The sequence below is a fragment of the Elephantulus edwardii genome, unplaced genomic scaffold (assembly GCF_000299155.1).
Source record: "Elephantulus edwardii isolate Elephantulus edwardi_28Jun2011 unplaced genomic scaffold, EleEdw1.0 scaffold00116, whole genome shotgun sequence".
Classification (NCBI taxonomy): Eukaryota; Metazoa; Chordata; class Mammalia; order Macroscelidea; family Macroscelididae; genus Elephantulus; species Elephantulus edwardii.
In genome coordinates this window covers 10409102-10434126 of record NW_006399866.1, presented here as the reverse complement: position 1 = coordinate 10434126, position 25025 = coordinate 10409102, and the positions used below count along the sequence as shown (strand labels likewise).

The window sequence follows — 25025 nt, the reverse complement described above, 5'->3', positions numbered from 1 at the left end:
AGCCACATGGCCGTCCTGTCAAATTAGAAATTTGAGCAGATTTCTGTGGTCTATTTTGATCAAGATTCTCAATGTCAAACAAACAGGTTTTTCGATAACCAACTTGTTTCATTTTCGTAAGCACAATAGCACAGTGTGCAACAGATAGTGAAGAAGCAGGTGGTCCTCGTCGACGTGAAATGAAGGGAACAGAAGAAGCGAAGTAGCACTTCCTTTAAGACATGCAAAGCATCATCATCACAGACAGGCATGGTTTTAGATTTTTCCCTGCGAGAGCTTCTCTCCTCTATAAAACAGGCAAGCTATCCCTCCCCCTCCTCACTCTGCTCTACGACAAATTTAAGCGCTCTCCTGAGGAGTGAAGGCTTAGGGTTCATGTCTAACTTGCTATAAACTAATGGCACTTACAAAATCACAGATTAGTCCTTTAAAAGAACTGCAATCTAATTGGAACAGTCACACAGAAAGCAATCTGGCATTGGATTCATAGTTTTGACCAAGCACTTCTACTTCATGGGTTCTGTGCTGAGGAAGTAAACAAAATGCAGATAAAGCTTTATGCATAAAGATGTTCACTGCAATGCTACTTACAATACCAAGAAATTGCAAATGCCCAACAACAGGAAAATGGTTAAGCTGTGGTATATCCAAAAAATTGGGAAGTCAGGTAGAAAATGATAAAGTAATGAGAATGGACAAAAACATGTAGAAACCTCTGTGTCATATATTATATAAAATAAAGACATAAAAAAGTAGTATATATACATATAAAATACAAAATTATATATATTACACTTATCATTAATGCACAGTCATTCAAAACCGTACATTTATAGAACAAAGTTCAGGAAGAAGAGAAAAATGCCAACAGTGGTTGACTCTATAACAGCCATATGTAGTATGGATAGTGTCACTTTCCTCTTTAAACTTCTATATGCTTTTGCATATCATATTTTCTACAATTATGAAAGTAGTATTTAACTGGGATTTAAAATAAAGATCATTTTACACACAAATCGAATCTTTTTCCTTATCTCATTCAAACTCTTGAAGAATCTCCAGTACCCTTATTCCTTAACCCAAGAAAAATGACAATCCTCAAGCAAAGAGGAAAATCACTGAAAGAGTCCTGCAGAAAAGGTTCATGTTGAATGGTGAGCTCTGTGCACCTGGCAGGGGAACGGCCACGAGGCTGGTTGTGTCCCCCCACCATGCTCCCATGTAAGAGCTGTCTCTCTCATACTGGGCCTTTCTCACCGTCATGTAACAAAATAAAATCCCACAAAGAGAGAAATGGGGAGGAAAGAAGCCAACTTACCTCCATTAAACTTAAATGGATTCCTATGAGGTAGGGCATGGGAGCACTGCGAAGAGAAACAGAGACACACAGCTGCTTTAATGTCTGTTTGCTTCTGACAGAAAATTATAAGTGGTTCACTATTTGGAGAAAAACTGCTTTAGTAAACGTATGCACAGTTACATTTCCTTTCACAGCAAAAATCCTAATATGACATTTTGTTCCCAAGTCTAGAAATGACAGAAGAATCTCATAATGTGGCCAGCATCAGAAACAGCATGGGATGGCGGGAAGAGCATCATGCTCAGTACTGGCCTCTCCAGCAATGCACATACAGAGCTTTGGCTGCTATCTCTTTAAAATGGGATGCTGGAATCTAACTGGAGGGTCGCCATCAGAATGAAAATACCCAGCAGGAGACTAGTACAGCTCTTGGTTCAATAGAAAAGGCTGAGAGCAATGGTTTTCTAGGCAATAGGTTCTACACACTTGAGTGGGAACTGAGAGTCCTATTCTGAAGTTTTGTTAAACCTGGGAAATTTAAATAGACCTTCTTCAATTGTCATTTACAGCATTACCTACCAGCAATAAATGTGTTAGACTTTGCATGAAGAATTTCAAATGCATCCTCTCTAATCCACTTGATGACAAGGTAGATAGTTGTATCCCTACTTTATGATGGAGAAAAACCAGTCTACAAAACTTAAATAATTTTTCTAATACCAAGAGAGGAGCTCTGGTGGCCCAGTGGTAAGAAACTGCACCGGAACTCGAAGGCACATAGTTTGAATCTATTCTCTAGGACAAAGATGGGCAATCTCCTCCTGTGTTTTATTACTTCTGGAAAGCTGGTGGAGGGTCAGCTCTGGGTTGGTTCCGACTTAATGTTACACCACATCAACAATAACGATACCAAATTAAGTAAGTGGTAAACCTAAGATTTGTCTCCAGATACATGTTCCTTCTCCAGTGCCATGCTGAATTCTTGAGAGCATTTTTACAATACCTAACCTTACCTCCCATGCAACCTGTGCATGTGGGGTGGGGGGAGTAGGAAGGAAGGAGTGATCTGCAATTTCTCCATATGTCTCTCACATGTGATACAGTCAGTATGTGATACAGCTCAGAGAACAGTATACCAGAAAGGTACTCAGACTGCAGGGACTAGGTATCCTTCCTCTGGGGCCATGTGGGGAGTGGAGGTGGACCAACTTCAATAGCTCTGGTGGGGAATGCACTCGAGAAACAAAGAGTGCTAAGAAACAAGGCAGGAAAGGTTTGCTTCCTGTTGAAAATGAACAAAATGAGGGTTTTCAAGCATCAGATTTACATTTTAAAGTTGCTCAAACATTTAAAAAGAAGAAAAGATTCGATTCCCTCATTACCATTCAACAAATGAAATTCCTCAAAAGAAAATCCTTCCCTAGAATATAGAATGTCCTCCTTACTACAGATCTCAGCAGTGATATATCTTGGAAGTTGGTAAAACAGACTCGAATATTAGTAGCACAGTTTGGGAACTATTCTTCTAGAAGACTTGTATTTGATAATAGCCACAGAAAGAACTATACACATAAGTGCGATGTAAGTGGAGTTGTCCTTTCTTCTTCTTCATCCGTTTTTTTATAAAAGGTATCTGCTGTGCACATTCAGCTTCTCTTTGCATCTACAGGCAAGGATATGCCCTACGGTATTTTTCCCCCTTAAACTGTAAACCATTAGTTTAGCTGCCAGCTACACAAATGCTCAAACTTCCCAGTGTGCCTGGCTCTGCTGTCCAAGCTTTTTCTAGTATACACTGAAATGAATGTGTTTCTAATTAAGTAGCTTCAGGAACACGACAGCTTCAATGTCAAAAATACAAAGTCTGAACCCTGGCAGGAAGTCTTAAGACTGCAAATGTCTCATCTAGTGGAACCTTGCCTAATGTAATGAAAGGAAGCAGAGAGTGCAAAATTCCAGAAAAAGTAGCCACTTATAAATATGTCCAGAAGCGCAGCCTAACACAGAAAAGAGCAAAAACTCAAATCCATATTAAAAACCAAATCCCACCAACTTTTCTGGCTCCTTCATTTGATCATGCAACTGACCAGTGGGCCAGAGTTTGCATTAGAATTTTAGACCTGAAATTAACATCTAAAATGAGTCAACATTAACAAAAAATCAGATACAGGGGTAGGGGTAGGTGGAAATAAATACTGACAGCAGAAGCCCTTTATAGTACTTAACCACAGGTTCATATTTGAAAAAGAAAGATCTTCCAGAATTTGAAATATGTAGGTTTTAATGTCATGTACTTTTGTCCTGCAATAAAATCAATGAAACCCTGAAAGAGAAGGGGGGAGAAGGGGCTGTACGGAACGGACTGCAGAGGCAAGATGAAACAAAGGGGGATCCATTTCTCAGGCACATTTAGGTTGGCAATTTTTTAAACCCAATAATTTTCCAAAGAGTAATTATGGTTTATCATAGAAATGCCATTTCTTAGCCAAGCATTGTTAGGGCTAAAACAGCTCTGTATTTAGAAAATATTTAAAATACATTTATTCAGAAACCATAGCAGCTCGATGTTTTGTATGAATGCAAGTTTGGACAAATACCTTTTACATTGTCATCATTTGCTTTAAAAGTCTCAAATACTTTGCTGAATCTACTGCATGGTTGTTCCCCGCCCCCCCCCGCAAATAAACTAATTACAAATTCTAAGTGGTGAGGGAGGGAGAGAGAAGTAAAAGAAACTCAGATTCTCTTTAACATCTCAATGTTGCAAGTGTATAATGGATAGTTTCAGGTATACTCTGAAAACAATTTCTATTCTCAATATACCTTAACAGTTACTGCAACTACTGACTTGTTTTCTTTGAAAATCTGCTTTTGTTTGCCTTTTTTATTATAAAGAACAATCTTTTGAAAACGAAAAGCACCTTCTGTGATTATAATCTTAACACAACTACTCTTTATTCCCTTTTGACATGCCAATAACACTTTCTTATGTTTGAAATTATATATAAGGTGGGGATTTTGAGGATGGTACAGGGTAGGGCAAGATTTTGGCCTATTGTTTGTAGGTTTACTATGAGTCAGAGCTGACTCAATAGACCTAACAAAAACAGGTATTATATATGCTTACTGAATACATTTTATTGTTTCTCACTGATTACCTTAGCTTTTTCATATTGTTCTACAGTTTTTTAACTAGTATTTTTAAGAGTGCATAATATTTCAACAAATATGGGTGTATCATTACTTACTGAACCATATTTTTAGAGTTATACAGTAAGTTACATCCAATTTTCTACTAAATGTAACATTATAATTAAACTGTACAATTTCATGTGTATGAATGACTGTGTCAAAGGGCAGGAACTTTTTTTGTACCTTTTAATTTAAACTGACAAAATGTTTCCCAACAGAGCAGTACCTGCCTCAGTGGAAATCTTTCAGGATGTTGGATCAGTTAATCCATGAGGTGGCCTAACCAAGGAGCAGTATCTAGAAGAGATCGAGGAAGTACTGACATCTTGTTCTCTTCTGGTCCTTGCATGACTGATACAACTGGACTCATCTATTGCCTGGAGAAGGATTTCTTGTTCCAGCTCTAGTTCCAAAGAAGGATATTTTGTTAGGATGGTTGATATCCAGCTATGAAGGTAAGGTTCTTGACCCGCCACATCTCTGAACATGGGTTTCTGATTCCCAAGCACACACTTTTATCACCTGTCTGTCCACTGAGTTCAGTTGTTGTTCTTATTGTGTACTGTTGAGTCAGAACCAACAGAGGCAGTAAATCACACGGGAGGAGATTGCTCATCTTTTTCCCGTAGAACAGTTGGTGGATTTGTACCACATACCTTTGGGTTGGCAGTGCAATTACATGGCAGTAAGGCACTAGAGCTCAGCAGGGATGCTTATCACTCTCTTTGGGAAGGTGTCTTTATTCTTTAGGCTCCAGCCAGAAATGCAAACACTACCGATAAATGATGAACCATTGCTTTCTGGCCACTTATAATTTTATGTTTCCTGAAACAGCTCTTGACTTTGGTTAAGTTTTTAAAAACTGTTACCTTCTTGGTCATACAAAAAATAGAATATACAAAATTACATTGGTTAAGGTATTCATTAAACTTCTTCCCATTAAGAGTGTGCTTCATTTGAATAATTTTCTGACTCACTGACATCAGTGTCTATGTTTCTTTACAGAACATCTCAGTGATAAAACAAAAGTAACTGCACCCACTACATGTTATCATCAATAGAAAGATTTTTTCCATTATTTTCCAAGAAAATATGAATGTAAATATCTGTTTCATGAATAACAAATATTGTTGTTGTTATATGCCATCGAGTCGCCTGTGACTCTTAGCGACCCTATGTACAAAAGCCCTAAACCCTGCTCTATCTTGTGCCGACATTATTGTCTCTGACACACCACCCCCCCATTACCCCATTCACTGAATCAATCCATCTCATCAAGGGTCTTTCTCTCCTGCGCTGTCCCTCCACCCTCCCAAGCATGATTACCCTTTCCAGGGACTGGTCCCTCCTTGCAATATGTTCAGAATATTGTCAGACAAAGGAAGCTTCAGAATCCTTGCCTCCAAGGTCTCACTCTCTCTAGGACAAACCTGTTTGTTCTCCTAGCAGTCCATGGTATATTCAATACTCTTCTTCAACATCATAACTCAAAGGCATTAATTCTCCTTCTATCATCCCTAGTCAATGTCGAGCTTTCTGATGCATAGCAAGTAACTGTAAAGACTCTGGCCTGAATAAGATGCACCTTAGTCTCCAGACTGACATCGTTGCTCTTCAGTACTTTGGAGAGGTCTCGGACAGCAGACTTGCCCAATGCAATTCATCTTTTCCTTTCCTGGCTGCAAACATACACTCTGCTTTTCTGCTTTATTCCCCTTCCCTACCCTTTGCATTCCCAAGGACTTTATAATTAAAATTTAACTCAGTGTAATTCTGAAGATACTATTAATGACAATTAAGTACAACATGAAGAAAAACAAAATAAAAAATAATTTAAGTGGTGGTAATGTTAACACTGTGACCAAGTTCATGCAGAGGTAGGTCATGTCACAACTGTGTGACAATATATATCACAACTGCCATGTGAAAAGAGATAGCAGGGATGCCACTGTGCTTCTCAGAAGGGCAGAGCAGAACCCACCTATTAGGTTTTTGGTCCTGGGGAATTACTGCACTACTGGCCCAATTTATTATTTTCTTTCTTCTCCTCTGTAAACAAAAGGGGTTGTTATTGGTGTCAAGATAGACAGTATATTTATTGATCCTTATCTGAAAAAGTATTTTTAGTTTGAACTTTCTTAAGGGGGAAATGAACTAGTATTTATTGAGCTACTATTAGCTAGCCATGGGACCAGGCAATTTCAAATGCTGTTTACATAAACAATTTTCAAGGCAATTTTGTAAGGTGAGGCTTTCATCCACATTTTTAGGTTATGGAATAGGCTCAGAAAGATGAAGCAAGTTGTCCAAGGTGATACAGAAAGCAGTGAAGCCACAAATCACATTCAGGATTCGGGATGAAAGTCTACGCTCTGTTACTGTATCACACAATGTGAACCCAGTACTTAGTACAAATGAAACCGGTGTTGGTATACCAAGGGCGTTAGTCACCCCATTCTTTTATAAACTTTAGGAATGTGGTGTAGAACACCTCTGTTACAGGTAAGTCCGGCAGGGTGAGCTCATTCCTAGAGATGATCAGCCACGAATACGGATACTGCAGACTTATTAATGGTCCTGCAGTCCCCATTCATTATTACTGCACTTTCACAATTTGTTTAATTCCTTTCCCCCAGATAACAAGAATCCTCTTAATTATGCTTCCCTGAGGTGAGTGGCTACTAATTGGAAAAGAGTCAGGTGAAGTAAAGGAACACTGGCTGCTAAAATACATAATATATCTCTTCCCAAGACAAAGGGGGAAGGAAGGGCTGGGAGCAGAAGGCAGACACCTCCCCACAGGTGAGCAACTCCTCTGTGATATCAGGAAGAAACACAGCTTAGGGTTGTCTAGGGATTTGGAAAGTCTATCGTTTTTCTCTGTAAATGCACAGTTAGCATTACAATTTCTATATTACAATAACCCTTTCCTTCTCAAGAGGCATAACATCTTCTTAGCCAAATACCCTGACTGGCAGAGAGGATCCCACAGGTCTCTCCTCAATTGACTATTTTCAAAGGGAAGAAAAACTTCCTATTCATTTGACGTGTGTGTGTGTGTGTGTGTGTGTGTGTGTGTGTGTGTGTGTGTGTGTGTCGGTGTACGAGAGAAGAAACAAAGCATAAACAATTCTGCCCTAAGACAAAAGAGTAGGGGAGAGAACATGAGCAAAGACTGGGGAATACATCTTCTTGTACTGACAGGGCCAGAGAGACAGTCTCCAGGCTAACACGTAACGGCTGGTGCTGCCTGCGGAGCTGTTCAGGGCAGCCACCTTTACTGCACACTTGCCACAGCCAGTACTATGCTGAGAGCGTCACAAGCATGTTCTCACTGGACCCTCATGGCAACAGTATGAGTCGGATAGTATCACATCATTTTATAACATATCCATACTACACCACCACCATTTTATGGATGAGGAAATCAAGTTTAGGGAAGCTAACTGACTCACCCAAGGTCACAAGTAGAAGAGCTGAGACTAGAGCCCAAGTGCATTCTACTGACACAAACCAAGCTTACTGGGTGTGAGGAGACAGGCATTTACACAGCTGGCAGAAGGAAGACTGGGAGAAGGTAAGGTCTTCTCGAACTTGCTCCTTGAAGGCAGGCTGGCAGGCAGATGCCAAATCTCATAACTGCCTACAGTCTGTCCTATCTCCTCCCTTGTCATCACTGAAGCCTCTTGCCCCAAACCTGCCTCTGGGTGCTGAGTAAGTGGCTCTATGGGCCTTAGTTTTGCTTCCTAAGGTCCTTTTGAGCCTGAGCTGTTTGCAAGTAGCACTTCTTAGATCATCCTATTGGTTGCCAGCAGCTCCCCTTTCTTGTCTGGGTTCCCTACTTGGCATGAAACATCTACTAGTTTGTATGGTTATTTGAAATGTGAAATCACAGATGAAGAGAGGCCTGTTTTTCAGAGCCCATCAGGGTGACAGGTGCAGAGTTAGAAAGAAACACAGAAAAGGTGGCATTTTGTGAGTGCACGGCAAATACAAAGGGTGGTGCAGAACGGTCTAGTCATCTCATTTCATCTTTAAGGTCCAACTGATGTCATTCACATTACAGAGGAACAAAAGGACTCAAGGAAAGGTTAAAATTAGTGATTTCAGTTCAAATCCTTCTACTTCTGAGTCTTGTACTATTAGCTGAATACAAACTTCTCTTAACCATTATGCCACATGTAAGGATTAGTGATTTGAAAGTTATGATTTTAAAAGTAGTAGGGGAGCTCTGGTGGCCTAGTGGCAAGTAGCTGCAACTACAATCTCAGAGGCGCACAGTTCGAATCCACCAGATGCTCTGCCGGGGAAGGAGGGACAATCTCCTCCTGTACCAGTCAGATCTGATTTGACGGTACACTCACACAAAAATAATAAAAAAATTAAAAAAAAAATTTAAAAAAATAAAAAAATTTTAAAAGTAGGATATTTAAAAGAGGGTATTTCATAACCAGACAAAAACTATGCTTACCTTATTATCTGGGATTAATCAGTGCTCCTTTTTATTCTAAGCAGAATTTAAGACAGTTTATGTGAATACAATCAATGTAGCAACAATAGTGGGAAAAGAACTATGGTCAAAGGAAAAACACAGTTGCTGAGATGAGGACAGCACTTCAAACGTATGTTATGAGGGTCTGCACACTTATAGGGAGATCCACAAATCTGGCTGCCAACCCAAAAAGGGAAACAGTATCACTGTGACACTGATGTGTCAAATGCAATAATGGTTACCCATGGTGGACAGAATTTGGTGGAGCTCCCCGATTAAAACAAGCTTGGAAACAGGAGTGCCATCCACTTCCAAAATAGCTTTTCTCTGAAAACCCTATGAACCTGGAGAAAATGATGAAAGTTATACAAGTGTTCAGGTCTTTCATTCATAGGGTCGCTATGAGTTGTCTATGACTCTACAACACTTAACAACAACAACAACATGATAGAAGAATTGATGTCTTCGAGCTGTAGTGCTGGAGAAGAGTATTGAATATACCATGGACTGCTAGGAGAACAAACAGGTTTGTCCTGAAGAGAGGGAAACCAGGCTGCTCCTTGGAGGCAAGGATTCTGAAGCTTCGTCTGACATATTTTGGACATGTTGCAAGGATGGACCAGTCCTTGGAGAGGGGCATCATGCCTTGGAGGGTGGAGGGACAGTGTAAGAGAGGAAGACCTTCAATCGGATGGACTGACTCAGTGACCAGGGTAATGGGAGTACGTGTGTCAGAGACAGTACGATTGGCTCAGGTAGAGCAGGGTTCAGAGCTATGACACACAGGGTCACTAGTGACTTGATGGCACATAACAACAACAAGAAGATAAAAAGAAATACATCATGCAAGGGCCATGAAGAAAAGCCAACTTGGGGAAAACAAAATAAAAAAAACCTCAAACAATTACTACTTTTTGGTGTATTTTCCACATGTCCTGTGACTTACATATGCTGGTAGGCCAACTGACAAATATTACTATGTATTAGGCACAGTGTTGGGCTACAAATAGTGAAGGCCAAGAAACAAAAGCCTCTGGTTAATTGTTTGTGTAGGGCTTACAATCAAAAGCAAAATCTATTCAGTAAGTAATTTCTTGTATATGTGCACACTGTCTCAAGGAGACTAACAGGGAGCAGTGGGGCAGAACTAAGATTACTTCATTTCATCTTTGCAGCAATCCTGAAAGGCTGATCTCTGTAATTTACAGAAGGATCTATGACTCAAAGAGGTTAAGTGGCTTGATAAAGGTCACAGCTGGTAAGAGGCAGAAAATACGGCTTGAAAAGTAGAGCTGGTGAGATGGTCATGTTAGGCAAGTTTTTCTCAGGGAGAAAGGTATTTAATTTCTTGCCTTCTTTCTAATCCAGCCCTCCCAGATTTACGAGCAATAACAGAGGATGAGGATCCATGAAGAGATCATGAGCAACTGCAAATTAGGAGTGAAGGCAGAGACCTTTGAGTTTCCAGTTGCAGCTTCAGCAGCCAGAGCTCATGGCCTCACAACAGTGGATTTGAGCTCAGTGTAAAGTCGGTGTTCAGCAGTGGAGATGCATACTAATGGAAGACACGTGTATATCACTGCAGCTGATCAGTCAAAGAGAGACAGAGGACAATGCCCTTCTGAGTTTGGCCCTATGGGCTTCCTGGGGTAACCTGCAGAGTGTGAAGTTCGAGAAGGGAGATGCCTTCTAGAGCTCCAAGCCATTGGAGCCAACTAGAATGAACACACTGGTTACAAAGATAACGCCTGGAAGAAACCTACAGAGGTCAACATCAAAGAGTGGCGCAGCCTGCCCTTTTGTGCCTCCTCAGTCTACCGGAAGGAGACAGACTTAGAAAACATCAGGAAAGGCTCCACGGCTAAGACTGCTGCAGCAGGAGACGTTAATCACAGAGGAAAGGTCAGGAGGCAGGGCTCTCTGCTGCCACAGACAATTCAACGACAAGCACTGCAGCTAGTCAGCTGTCCCAAGTCGTGAGCCACCAAGAGTCCATGAGACCCTTGTAGAAATACACGAACCAGTAAGGAACAAAAGCATAAAGGTGAGAACAGGAAAACATATTTACAGAGCAATAAAGGAAAATACAGAAAAAGGTATCAAATAAATAAAATGAAGTTAAACTAATAAGAGAGGAAAAAAAAATTTGTCTTTTTTTGGTTTTTCTAAGACCAAGATATCTTACCTGCCTACATGCACAACACTGGGTTACCCTCCAGGCCTGGCTTCTCACTCTTCCACATGTTTAAGGGGAAGGTAAACCCACATTTGTTGAGAGATTACTCAGAACCAACGCTGTGCTTCTGTTTCATATAACTTCTCTAATGTCAGCAACTGAGACACAGAGACAATTTCTATCAACTGCTGTGAGATAACTTGCTCCATTGAAGAAGCTTTCTTTGATTATTATACTACATGGTTTGTGGTTCTTTCCCCACTGGTGGCTTATGGTTCTCATGACTGTAACTAGAACGTGATGACTGCAGAGACCAATAAAACGAGTTTTCTAAATGTTAGGTTCAAACCAGGCTTCAGGTCAAGAAAAAGTGAGAAATTACATATGGTATGTGTCACTTGAATTGGAACACTAGGCTATGACTTGGTCAGTTAAGCAGCAATCAGAGCCAGGAATGTTCCATGAATGTAGCTAGCCAGAAACTGGAGCATAGAATGCAGGCTGCTGGCCTTTAATAGTCATAAAGCAGAATGGGGACCGAGAAGGCAGATGCAGGGGGCTCAGACGCAGAAACAGCAGGCGAGGAGGTAGACGATCATGAGGGCGGGTAAGCTGCACTCAGAAGAGTGTCACAAAGGGTAAGAGATGAGCCAATCACCAATATCCACCAACAAGGGAAGGGACATTTTCTCAAAAGAATGCTTTGTCTTCTCTATCCTACATGTCTTTCACATCATTGTGGGAGTACACAGTCAAGGCGGGGTCCCTGAACTCCTTCCATTTGTACTGTTTGGGGCACCACCTGAGTCACTAGGCCAAGGATATGATGCTAATCATCTCCAGAGATGTTTAATTTTTGCTATATATTCACTTTTGTTACTCACTTAATGCAACGTTCTTTAAATAGGTGTATTTTTGACAATGACTTTGCAGATGAGGAACAATAATATTCAGAGAGATTTGCAATACTTTTCCAGAGTCACATACTCAGTAGGATCAAAGACATGGGTTGGACCCAGGACTTGGGCTTCTAAGTCCTTTTTCCCCTCACTCAGTTTTTCTGCTGAAGCCTCGGCCAAATTCTGCTAAATCTAAGCTGGGGATTTACCTAGAAACTGGTAATTCTACCTCCCCGCCCCCCCTCCCAATTACAGATTGTCCAATACCTAAGAAGGTCCCAATCTCCTCTTTCTGAAACAGAAACCCGGCTTCTTACCCTTTCCTTTCCTCCTGATGAGCTCTTATGTAGTGGTACTACCTGAATATCAGAACTATCTTGCTCCCTTGCAGGTTCTAACGCTGTTTTCCCTCTCTTGTCTAAACATATGAATGCTTTCATGAAGTGGTATTTCCTTAGATCAGAACCATTTATCAGTTTCTATCTTCCAACACCGAGTGAGGCAGGGCATAGTATCAGACTCACTGTTGTGGAGTCTAAACAGACTCAGCAGGGGGCTGTAAACTGCATAGGAGGAGACTGCCCATCTTTCTCCCATGAAGCAGCTGGTGGATTCAAACCACCTGCTTTTAAGTTGGCAGCACAACTCTGTACCCACCAGAGCTCTACTCATAAATACTTATTGTTGTGTTAGATGCTGTCCATATGATTACATCTCAGAGTGACCCTATGAACAACAGGTTAATATCCTGCCCTATGCTGTACCATTGTCAGATTTGCAGTTGCTATGGCAAGCCAATCTACCTCATTGCAAGTTTTCCTCTCTTTTACGAATTTTTTTTTTTTTTTACTTTTCCCAGGCTAGCCTCTCCTGAAAATATAAATGTGAGACTATATTTCACCATCCTTGCCTTTAAGGAGCACTCTGGTTGCACTTTCTACAAGTATATTTGTTCTTTTGGCAATCCATGGGATATTCAACAGTCCTTGCCAGCACTGTACTTCAAAGGCAACAATTACTCTTCAGTCTTCTCTTTCACATACATATGAAGCAAGAAACATGTCTTCTGATTTCTAGGTTGCTGCTACAATGGGTGCTGGACTATGGAACCAAGCAAAAGAAAGTTGTTGACAACTTCAATCTTTTCTCCACCTATCATGGTAAGCCTATTGGTCAAGTGGTGAGGATTTTGTTTGCTTGATGTTGAGATGTAATAATGTATATTCAAGACAGTAGTCTCTGATCTTTAGGAAGTGCTTTAAGTTTTCTTTACATTCTGCAAGCCAAGCTGTGTCATCTGCAAAAGTAGGTTGTTGAGTCTTCCTCTAATCCTGATGCCACATTCTTCTTTAGAGTCCAGCTTCTGCAATTATTTGCTCAGCATCCAGCCGAAATAGGTATGGAGAAAGGAAAGGACCCTAGTGCACACCTTTCATCCTTTTAAACCATAAAGTATCATATTGCTCTGTACGGACAATAGCTTCTTGGTCTATGTACAGGTTTCTCAAGATCACAGTTAAGTGTTCTAGGACTCTCAATCTTTTCAATGTAATGATACGTTGAGAAGAATACAAAGTAATAATGGTAATTACACATAGCTTTTGCTTACTTGATGGAATTAAACCTATCACCTAATCAAAACTATTCATAAGTTTGTATGTTGTTGTTATGTATTGTAGAGTCAGAGGCAGTTAATCGTATGGGAGGAGACTTCCCATCCTTCTCGCGCAGAAGCAGCTGGTGGCCTCAAACTGTTGTACATAGGGTCACTATGAGTTGTAGGCAACCCGACGGCACATAAACACCACCACCACTTTGAGGTTGGTGGTTTGAATTTAACGCGTTCTCAGCATGAGAAAGAGGGATTTAGAGTCTTGAAACCCCAATGAAGGGTTCAACATAGAAAGAAAATACTCGACAGCATTGGGTTTGTGTTTATCCTATGATTTATCAAGCATCTACTTTGTGTCAATAGTAATTACTCATATTTGACAGACTAGAAAGTAGCCTCAGAAAGCTTAAAAAACCTGAAAGCTACTAAGTGGGAAGCCAGGATCAGAGCCAGGTATATCTGTTTCCACCATTCCATATTTACACTGGTTTTTAATCCTAACACCAAGAATATGAATAACCTTCCTTAATTTAGTATCAATTTATTCTCTCTACAAAATGTTATTGCTAAAAAGATACAGTAATAATAATTACTAATGCAGTTGTGACGAATCAGGTCAGATAGGCTAATGCCTATTACCCATAATCACATGGCCTGTGGATCTACACTCAGATCTATTTCAGACTTCTGTTAAAAGTCTGAGATGGTATATATGTTATAGTAGATGGGAGTTGATTTAGAACTCTACATCTAACAGACATGGAGCCTGGAACTATTTCTCACAGAGAACCTGACTATGACTCTGAGAGGAAGAAAGGCTTCTAAAATCACCTGAAGTTCCAGGGGTTACCATTAGTTTACAAAATCAAATGCAAAATCCATACTTTAATTATACACATCCTACTTAATGTTTAGGTTCAACCATGCTCTCAAAGACATCATGCAGTAGGTACTACTAACTTACTCCTGACCTGCTTTGGCATTTCTGAGAAAGGAGATGATGCCTTGATATGCTTTCTTTTTTGTCTGTCATGCTTTCCATATATTTTTTTTCAAAAAACATAATCCCAAGTCTGTGTTAACAAGTGCCTCAATTCAATTCAATTCAATTCATTGCTGTTGAGTCAGAACCAACTCATAGTGGACCCTGCAGTGTGTTTGCAGAGGCTGTAAATCACATGGCAGGAGACTGCCTATCTTTCTCCTGTAGAGCATCTGGTGGATTTGAACCACAAGAGGGGCACCAACTTTGGGTTAGCAGTCTAACTCCTTACCCAGGAGGCCACCAAAGCTCCCTTAAGAAGTGCCTAGAATAATACAAATAAACAATTCAACTTGGCAATTTTTCTGTAATCCTTATACAGGACTACTTCTAAGGATAGAATGGAGGCAAAAAAGGATTTACATGAAAAATATCATATGCGTTGTTCTGGAAATTTTTATTAATAATGTACAGTGAGTGCCTGGGACATAAAAAATTGATTAGTAACTATTTGTTGTATTAATAAGTGAGTATACAGTTAGGAAGTCACCAAGAATCATGTACAAGGTGTCTTTTTCCTACAAAATCTTGGTGATAAATAAACATACTTTCTAACACTTTAGAGGATATTAGTAAGGAAAGCTTTAAAATCAGATGGCCTCCAACAATGTATGAAAATTTTAATCTCTCCACATCCTCTCTAACACTTATTGTGTGCTGTCTTGTTAAATTTTGCCATTGCTACTGGGTTGTGATGGTATCTCACTATGGTTCTGATTAACATCTTTCTTATTGCCAATGATTTTAAGCATTTCTTCATGTGTCTGTTGGCCATCCAAACATCTTCCTCTGTGAAAAGTCTTTCCATGTCTTTTGCCCATTTTGTAATTGGGTTATTGGCCTTTTTCCTGTGAAGGCCCTGTAAGATTCCATAAACTTTCATTATGAGACCCTTGTTTGTCTGAGATATCTTTGCCAAATGTTTTCACATGGTCAGATGGTTTCCTTTTCATTCTACTGAAAAAAGGTTTTAATGCACACAGAGTATTAATCTTTAGAAGGTCCCGTTTATTGATATAAACCTTTCCTGGTGTGTATTTCCAGCTGTATGTGCCAGTCTATTTATACCATAGGCTAGGCCTTCTACCTTTGGTCACATTTTGTCTCTTATGGTCTTTATGGTTTGGAAGGCAGTTTGGTATTTCCTCAAAAAGCTGGACATATGACCCATTTGACAAATTTCATATGACCCAGCTATTCCACTGCTAGGAATATATTCTGAGAAAAATAGAACTGAGATACAAATGGAGATTTGTACAATGATGTTCATGGCAGTGTTATTCACAATCACAAGAAATGGAAACAGCTAAAATGCTTATCAACAAATTAATGGATTGAGAAACTGCAGTACATTCACACAATGGAATATTATGCAGCACTCAGGAGCAATAATTTTGAAAAATACTATACAGCATGGGACGGGCTAGAGACCATTATACTGAGTGAACTAATTTGGTCTCCTAAAGACAAATACTGCATAAGACCATTACTGTAAAAATAGAAAGAAAAATAATTTATCCAATGAGAGAGAGAACAGTTTGAAAGGGATATATGATGGGGTATTATGGTTATGACAAGAGTCCAGAATGAAGGTTGCATAGTGGAGTGTACTCTGGGCTGTGGTGGTGGTGGTGGGGTGTTCTATACCAATGAAATAATTTTACTTTCACTTTTCAAAGAGAAGAGTGAACTAGGGTGTGGGGGGAGGAGTGGGCAGGGAGAAAAATGCAACAGTGAATGTATGGAAATCCAAAATATCTGTAAACGTTCATTAAAATTAATTTAAAAAAATAAAAATGGGAAAAAATATTTACAACTGCAAAAAAAAAAAGATAACTAATGTTGTTGTTGTTATATGCTGTCGAGTCGCTTGTGACTCAAAGCAACCCTATGTACAACAGCCCTAAACTCTGCTCTGTCCTGTGCCAATCGCACTGTCTCTGACACTCCCATCCCGATTATCCCCGTCACTGAATCAATTCACCTCATAAAAGGCCTTCCCCTCCCGAGCTGTCCCTCCACCCTCCCAAGCATGATGTCCTTCTCCAAGGACTGGTCTCTCCTCACAACATGTCCAAAGTATGTTAGACGGAGCCTCAGAATCCTTGTCTCCAAGGAGCCACCTGGTTTAACCCCTTCCAGGATGAATCTGTTTGTTTTCCTAGCAGTCCATGGTACTCTCAATACTCTTCTCCAGCACCATAGCTCAAAGGCATCAATTCTCCTTCTATCCTCCTTGGTCATTGTCCAACTCTCTGATGCATAACAAGTGATTGTGAAGACCATGGCCTGTATCAAACGCACCTTAGTCTCCAGAGACACCGTTGCTCTTCAGTACTTTGGAGAGGTCCCTAACAGCAGACTTTCCCATGGTAATGCGCCTTTTAATTTCCTGGCTACTCGTGCCAAGACTGTTGACTGTGGAGCCAAGAAAACTAAAGCTGTGAACAATCTAAATCTCTCTTCACAATCCATTCTGATACTATTAATTGGTCCAGCGGTGAGAATCTTTGTCTTCTTGATATTGAGCTTCAATCCATATTGGAGGCTGCAGTCCTTGACCCTCTGCAGCAAGTGCTTCAGGTCCTCCTCAGTTTCAGCAAGCAGGTTCGTGTCATCTGCATAACGCAGATTGTTGATAGATTGTCCACCAATCTTGACTCCACATTTCTCCTCATAGAGCCCAGCCTCCCGCATAATCTGTTCTGCATATAGGTTGAAAAGATATGGAGATAGGATGCATCCCTGGCATACACCCTTCCCAATTTTGAACCATGCAGTGTTCCCTTGTTTTGTTCTGATGACTGACTCCTGGTCCAAGTATAGGTTTTGCATGAGAATGATCAAGTGTTCGGAATTCCTATTCTTCTCAGAGTCAGCCACAGTTTGTTATGATCCACACAGTCAAACGCCTTTACATAGTCAATAAAACACAGATAGACATTCCTCTGGTATTCTCTGCTTTCGTCCAAAGGGGAAAGGGGAAGAGGTAGGAAGGCTGAGGGTGGTGAGCGGGGAAAAATCACAAGGTCACAGAGTTTGGTGGGCAGAGGGAGGGAGTGAAAGAATTAAAGACCCAGATGGGGTAATAGTGGGCACAGATCAATGGTGACTGGTTTTATAAAATGCAGTGTATGGGACTGATTCTGTGAAACACAAAGTAAATTAAAGAATGTCTGAAACACAATGGATATGAGTGGAAAAAAAATAAATCTGATGCCCTTGGGTTTCAAGTGAAGGTCTATAATTTCATAGCTATCTGAGAGTGGTTAAGTCACCAAACATCTTTGAGCTTCAATTTCCTAACTTATACAATGAAACTAATATTATTTGTAGCTTGATTATGAAGGTTTGCAATAATATTTGCAAAGAGTTTGACATGTAAACATGGTACTCAATAGATAATGATTATTATTATGTAGGTGAAAACTGATCTTTATTACCAAGTTAATTCTTTTGAACTAAAAATACGAAGACTTTTTAGCACTAGCCAAGGTCAGGGCTGCCACCAGCTAAGGTAGGGAACATTCTTGTTTTCACTTTCAAAGTCAAGGAAATGGTACAGATCTAAAGTAGAAAGAAACCAGCAGCACATGTTTTTAAATATTCATAAGGGCTGGAAATGTCTTACTCCTTTCGTTTTCTCTGCCATCTGCTTTTGTTTCTTTTCTTTTCATTCTTATGCCACAGCTGCAAATGAAAACAACCACGCAATAACTCAAGTTTAAAAAAAAATCAAAATAAAAACAATCTGAAGGGTAAAAAAAAAAGAAGATAAATTATAAACTTTTCCCATGAGCTCATAAGGCAGCAGAAGCCAGAATAGAGTTTGATGTGAGTTAAATCTTCCAGAAACCAAAACTCACATTCCATGTTTATAATCACAATGATAAGAGCAGTCACCACTTACAGAATGGCTCTTATGTGCTACTTCATGGCTAGTATAGCTAATTCCTGTAGTCACTCTACAAATTTCACAGAAGCAGCAGCTAGCAATCAGAGAAGTAAAATGAATTTTTAGTAGTCAAAGATGAAATTGAGAACTGAACCCAAACCCTCAGCATTTTCCACTTCTCTACAAACAAGAAAGGACAACAAAAAATTAATTTGGGAAATATGTAGGATAGGCCATTTGTATTAAACAGATTCATGCAAATAATTAAAATTGGTGATTATAGCCTTAATTAAAGTTAACTCAGATAATTGGTGGTTGTGTTTGCAAATGTGCAATTAGTGTCTTCCACCTAATTGCAGAGTTTTTTTCACCATCATACTTTCAATTTATTCACTGCATCCCAGAGTTTGGCTCCATTGGTCTCTTTACCCAGCTGAAGACTGCCCTACAGTTTTCTTGGAGTCTCTGGGACCAAAGACTATGGCTTGTGACATCAACAGCAGCTTCTGGGCTCAGCCCATTTACCATGTCTTTGTCCAGAAGTTGATGAACACCTCATCAAGTGCAATGTAAAAAGCTCTTATGGACTACACTGTTGTCCTGAAAACTCCTAGCAGCATGCACCTGAAGGAAAACTGGCAGCAGTGGTCCTCATGTGTTAATTACACTTGCGAAGTCTATTATGCATAGAAAGGGCACCTGCTGGCAGTGAAAATGACTAGAATCTGCCCTTCCTGTGCAGTGAGTAAATTGAGAGTTCATTTCTACAGGAGATAATAGTTTTCAGATTCCATTTCGTGTATCCCCTGCATGGGGATGTACTTAACATTTAAATCATCTACAGAGGAACAAACCTCCTTCAAATTTACATGTTTCAGGCTCCTTGCACTTAAAATGCTAGTTATCCCTGCTGGCTCTTACTACCAAGGATTAAACGCAAATGTGGTGTAGTCACTGAGCACAGTATAATAAAGTTATTAGCATTGACTCAAATTTCATGACATTTGCAGTTTCTGACCAAAGCTATGGTTGCAGGCTGAAGGTGATCACATCAAGTCTTCATTGCAGGACATGTTTTCCTCTTGGGGTCTTTTATGTTACCATCCTCACATTTTAAAGACATTAGTTTCATTTAGCCTATAATCGTCCTTTAGTTAAATGTTTAAAAGTTCATGAACACAAAAAACCAGAAGAGAGACTGCTCTGATACACACAGGCACTTCCAAAATGGTACCTCATCTAAAAGCCCGCTCGGACATGGGAAGGGGCAAACTTTGCATTTTGTAATGGAATTTGGGGTGACAAGGGTTAGGAAAGAAGGCCTAGCAGTGTAACGGCTAAGCACTCAGCTGCCGAGAGGCTGGCAGTATGAATGTACCTAGTGGAGAACCTAGCAGAAGAAAGACCTGCCAACTTGCTTCTCTAAAGATTACAGCCTAGAAAACCTTATGAAGCAATTTTACTTTGCTTCATGGGGTTGCTATGAGTTGGGATCAACTCAGGAGAAACCAGCAACAACAAGAACAAGGGTTAAGCAGCTTTCTTTCCCAAGATTTCTTTTCTGAGTGAGGCCTAAGAGCATCACTGTCCTTGGTCAGGCAGAGGGATACAGACTGGAAAAAAGGATCTTGGAACAATTTCTACCAAAAAGAAGAAAAGATCAATTCTATAATCAAAAAGAAAGGTGATATTTCACTCAGTATAATGTCCTATGCTGAGTGAAATATCCCAGTCACAATAGGACAAATATTGTATAACACCACTATTAGGACTGACATGGAGGTTAGGGGGAAAGTAAGAGAAGAGGGGCTAAACGAACACTGCATTGGAGCAGATGAAGGAAAAAACTGCTTAAAAGGAATATATGATTAGGCATTATTTATATGACAACAGTCCAGAATAACAGGTGCATAGTAAAGTGAATTTGGGGGGGGGGGAGTTATGCAACAATGATTAAATGAAAATCTAACTTTTCAGTAAACTTTTGCTGAAATCACACTTAAAAAATCCAACCAACCAACCACCCACCTACCAACCAACCAAACAACAACAACAAAAAAAACCAAAAGGAAAGGAGAGCTGTAAGCTAGGATGACAGCTGGGAAAAAAACCCCCAAAAAACAACTGACTTAAAAATTTTTTTTTCAATTATAAAAAGAATACATTTTCATTGCAGAACTTTTAGAAAACAGGGAAAAGAAAAATACCCAGAATCTCTCTGCCACCTCTTCCTTACAAATGACTTTTAACACTTTGTAATATTTTCCTCCTCTCTCTATACACCTTTCCTCCCCCAATTTTTGTAGCACACATGCGCGCACACACACCCTCACACTTTTTGTTTTCACAAAAATAGAACCATGCAGTACAGTACAAGCCATCAATCCTCTTAGGCTTTAGTTTCCTAATCTGTAAATGTGGATAATCCTTGATTTACAGAATTGCTGAAAGAATTACACGAGATTAAGCTATAAGAGAGATGTCCAAGAATGGCAACTATTGTTAGCAATGATATTACTTAGGCAGCATTTTCATTTTTACAGTTCTGTGAATGAGTTGCTAGCTGCTAGTTTTAACAGTTAAGCAAACCAAACTTTCTAAACAATAGACATTTAAAGTTGTATGACGTGGGAGGCAGAGAGACAATCTGTACTATCTTGGTTCTACCAATTCCTGCACATGCTGCCCTGTGAGATTCCAGTCTGAAGCATATGACACCAGGACACACAGGTGAGTCTCTTCAAGAGAGAAGTCTGCGTGTTCCTCTAAAGCACATGTCTGGGATGCGGTGTGCAGGGAGATAGCATTTTCTCTTTTTGGGGGACTCTCTGAGGCCTGAGACTATAGGAAAGGGACTTGTGTCTTTGTGGCTGTGAGTAGGGGGAGCTTTATATGTTTGTGAATTGGAGGTCATATTTGTTTAGGGTGTATGCACCCATGAACATCCTGTATTTCTTGTGTGTGGTGTTTGTTCCTAACTCCACTGCTCTTGAGTGGATCCTAACTCATAATGTTACTCTGTCAAGTTTCTAACTCTCAATCTGTATGAGAGAAAATTGGCCATTTTTCTCCCCCAGAGTAGTTTGTGGATTTGAACACCGTATCTTTGGGTTCTCAGCCCACTTCCATCGGCTTGATATGCCCTTAGGGGCTGGATGTCACTCTCTGTATATATTATGGTGGACATATATTCCTTTCTCTACATTCTCCTTTTCTCTCTATCCCTTTTCACCATTTTGTTCCTTATACCTTCCTTGGCTGTGTTTTTTGTTCTTTCTTTTACCCTTTCATTCCACTTACCTCCTTTGGCCCCTCCTCCCTCAAATCTTTCATTAAAACAACAGCAAACATGGATAGGGCCCCTTTCTTTGAGAGAAACAGTAATAAAAAAGGGAAGGTAGTTGATTCAGATGCTCAAAGAAAACAGCAAAGTTAAGAAGAGGTAAAGTTAGAGGAATGGAGTGGAGTACTCCCTTCCTTTGTAGGAAAAAGAGGAGGGTGGTGGAAGGGGAGAATGTATTGATGCCAGAGGGTGAGAGGTCTGAGATGAGTTCCAGAGCATTCTTAGGAGACAGAACCCATGTCAAGGTGGAATCAATGACTTTGGTCAGATTGTCCTTCCAGATTCAGAGGAGGGAAGAGGGGACAAATATCATGTAACACTTGTTGGGGACAAGGAAGAAAATAGGAATAAAGACAGACCAGACAGTTTTTCACTTCTCACCAAAACAGAGGGTAAAGTCCCTCTGTAAGTATGGCGCATGGTGGGAAAGGAGAGCCAGAGTGTATAGGAGGATGTAAGGGTTTAGGGTAAATAGGGGGTGGATGTCCTCCTTCAGCCCATCCTGTTTGTGCTCCTGTGTGGTGTAACGGAGGGAAATGACATCTCTTTAGATACCACTCCTGCTTCCAAAACGTCAACAGTTACAGAAAGGCTTCAGGCCTTTTGTTCATAGGGTCGCTATGAGTCATGCTCAACTCGGAAGGCAATCAACAACAACACAGATACCAACTACAGCAACTGTAAACACAATAGGAGAAAAGGGAGACCAATGGTGTGGATTTTAGAATCACTGTGGATGGCAGGAAATGAAGTGTGAAGCAATGTGGACCTCTAAGCACACTGAGGAGGCAGACAGGTGGACAACAGAGGCAGGGCAGTGAAGGAGGCTCCTCAGTGCTGCCCTACGATGCGAATGACAGAGTGGAAGTTGTACCAGCCCATACCAGTGGGGAGAGCAGCCAGACAATCTTCACTCTGGACCTAGTTTCAATTTAGAGCGGGCTCAACATTCCATACAACCCCTAGTCAAAGGCAAGATGTTAGAAAACTTGATGTTGGGGAGTATTTCTTCACATTTACTCCCTGGAAGCCCAAGTACTTAAACATAAAAAAAAGATCTGTGAATTAATTTATAGAGTGTATATTTTTATCCTTTTGAATCTGTAAGAATGGTAATATCTCCTCCCTACTCCAGAAAGGGAGCTCCGGTGGCTTAATGGCGAGGAGCACTGCCAATGCAAAGTTTGTATCCACCAGGTTCAAAGCTTCAAATTCACCAGCTGCTCTGCAGGAGAAAGATGGGCAATCTCTTCCTGTGTAATTTACTGCCTCTGAAAACCTGCTAGATGGTCAGCTATGCGTTGGTTTTGACTCGATGGTACACAGCAACACTTCTAGATGAAAAAACTAAACCTAAATCAGCAAGCAGTACTGCTGTCACTATAGGATTAAAGAGAATTTAAAAAAATAAATGAAGATAGAAAGAAACATAGTGAACAAAATGTGGAGCTCAGCTATATGCTGAGTCAAGAGGAAATTTTAAATAGACCAAGATTACCAACTTCACATGGTCAGAAACACATTGTCCTTTAACCTTTTAAGATGCAGGAGGAAGGGAAGAGCCAATTCAATTTGTGCTATGCATTAGGGAGGACCAAGGGTTTTAAACTGAGGCCCTCAAGCTATTACGCCCACGGTTTCTTGAGATGAGGCTTTCTGTTACCACAATGTTTGTATGGATCTTTTCAGTGAGATGAAGATCATTTGAGAGTGGGCTGGAGATCATAGCAAAAAGCTGGCTGGCTTGGAGTCTATCACTGAACCAACAGGAAATGTCTTGAATCTTCTGTTCTTAGTGACAGTGTTACCATGAATCAAATGGTTCTGAAGCTCCAAAGCTCTCTGTACCTAGTAGGCAGGTAGAAACCTTTTTGACATCCGTACAGTACTTCCTAACCAAATACTGTTCATTTGAAATATTTGGAGACCAAAAATCACACCACATGGAGGGAATAAAATTCATAATGAAAAAAGATCCAAATTATTATATTCTACTATTATATATATTATATTATTATTATAATCTACCAAAGGTAGTGATGATGATGACACTTCTGCAGAAATATTTACGGAGTAACTTACAACAAACCAGCTTTCCTACCTGGCATCCTTCACATCTGTTCTCTCATTCCATCTTTACATGATTATGTATTGAAAAACTTTATTTTACAGTTAAGGGAACAAAGTCTGAAGCCAAATGACTTGTTCAAGGAGGGTAAAGAGCTAACTCTAAAACACATTTCACTTAATAGTGAAATTCTAATAAAAAACTTCCTAGGCTTCTGAAGTCTGGCTTGTGCTCCCAAACCACAGCTGAGGGCAAGTCTTCTGAACATGTCAGGACATGGAGAGTCTGAAGACCTCGGGGATCTCAGTTGTTCTTGTCACTACCTCTCCATTTGTCTTAAGGGTGTGTGGTGCAGGGGTGTAAAAATCACATAACCTCTTGGTGCTCCGGTTTTCCCCAAACTAAGAAATGCGAAAAGCATCACCTGCTCTTGTGAACTGTTAGGAATGCCATGAAGACACATAGGAAAGCTGTTTGGAAATAAGAGGTTCATGTAACTGAGCGATCTAAAATCCAAATGTTGTTTTGAAGTAGGTGTTTTTAATATAGTCACTTACTGCATGAACAAGTTACAGACCTAACACTGGTGGGTGGCTCATGGAGGAAGAGCAGGGGGAGTAGCAGTCTTACCAGCAGTAGTCCAGTAGATGTGGCGGCAGGACGGGGATGTACACGTGCTGCCAGTACATGGGGTAGAGCATGGCGGCGGACCCGTGGATGCAGGCTGTCAGCTGTGGCGGAAGCAAAGCACAGATTCAGAGCCAAAAAGTCCAAGAGAGGGAATGGTGTCATTTGATTTAAACAATATGATTAAATGCAAACACATCAACATGTTTAAAATGAGAAGATGACAACCAGCAAATTATCAATTAACCTGACCACTCTAATCCAAATTTAACAACACATTTATTTTACAAAACAATTTCTTTTTCAATTATAAAACATATGGATAATTATAGTTAAGAAAAGGAAAATGCATAAAATAATGAGTTACTGTCATCTAAAG

General features: G+C 40.2%; 1 protein-coding gene across 1 annotated transcript in view; it reads right to left on the bottom strand.

Moving 5' to 3' along the window:
• Nucleotides 1-25025, bottom strand: part of DENND1A (DENN/MADD domain containing 1A) — a 311879-nt gene that overhangs the window by 264819 nt on the left and 22035 nt on the right. The window contains exons 2-3 of the mRNA XM_006892585.1: nt 24650-24750; nt 1319-1364 (exon numbers count right to left, since the gene is read on the bottom strand). Coding sequence (XP_006892647.1) covers nt 1319-1364; nt 24650-24720 — 117 coding nt within the window. The 5' untranslated portion in view covers nt 24721-24750. The remainder of the gene's footprint in view (nt 1-1318; nt 1365-24649; nt 24751-25025) is intronic.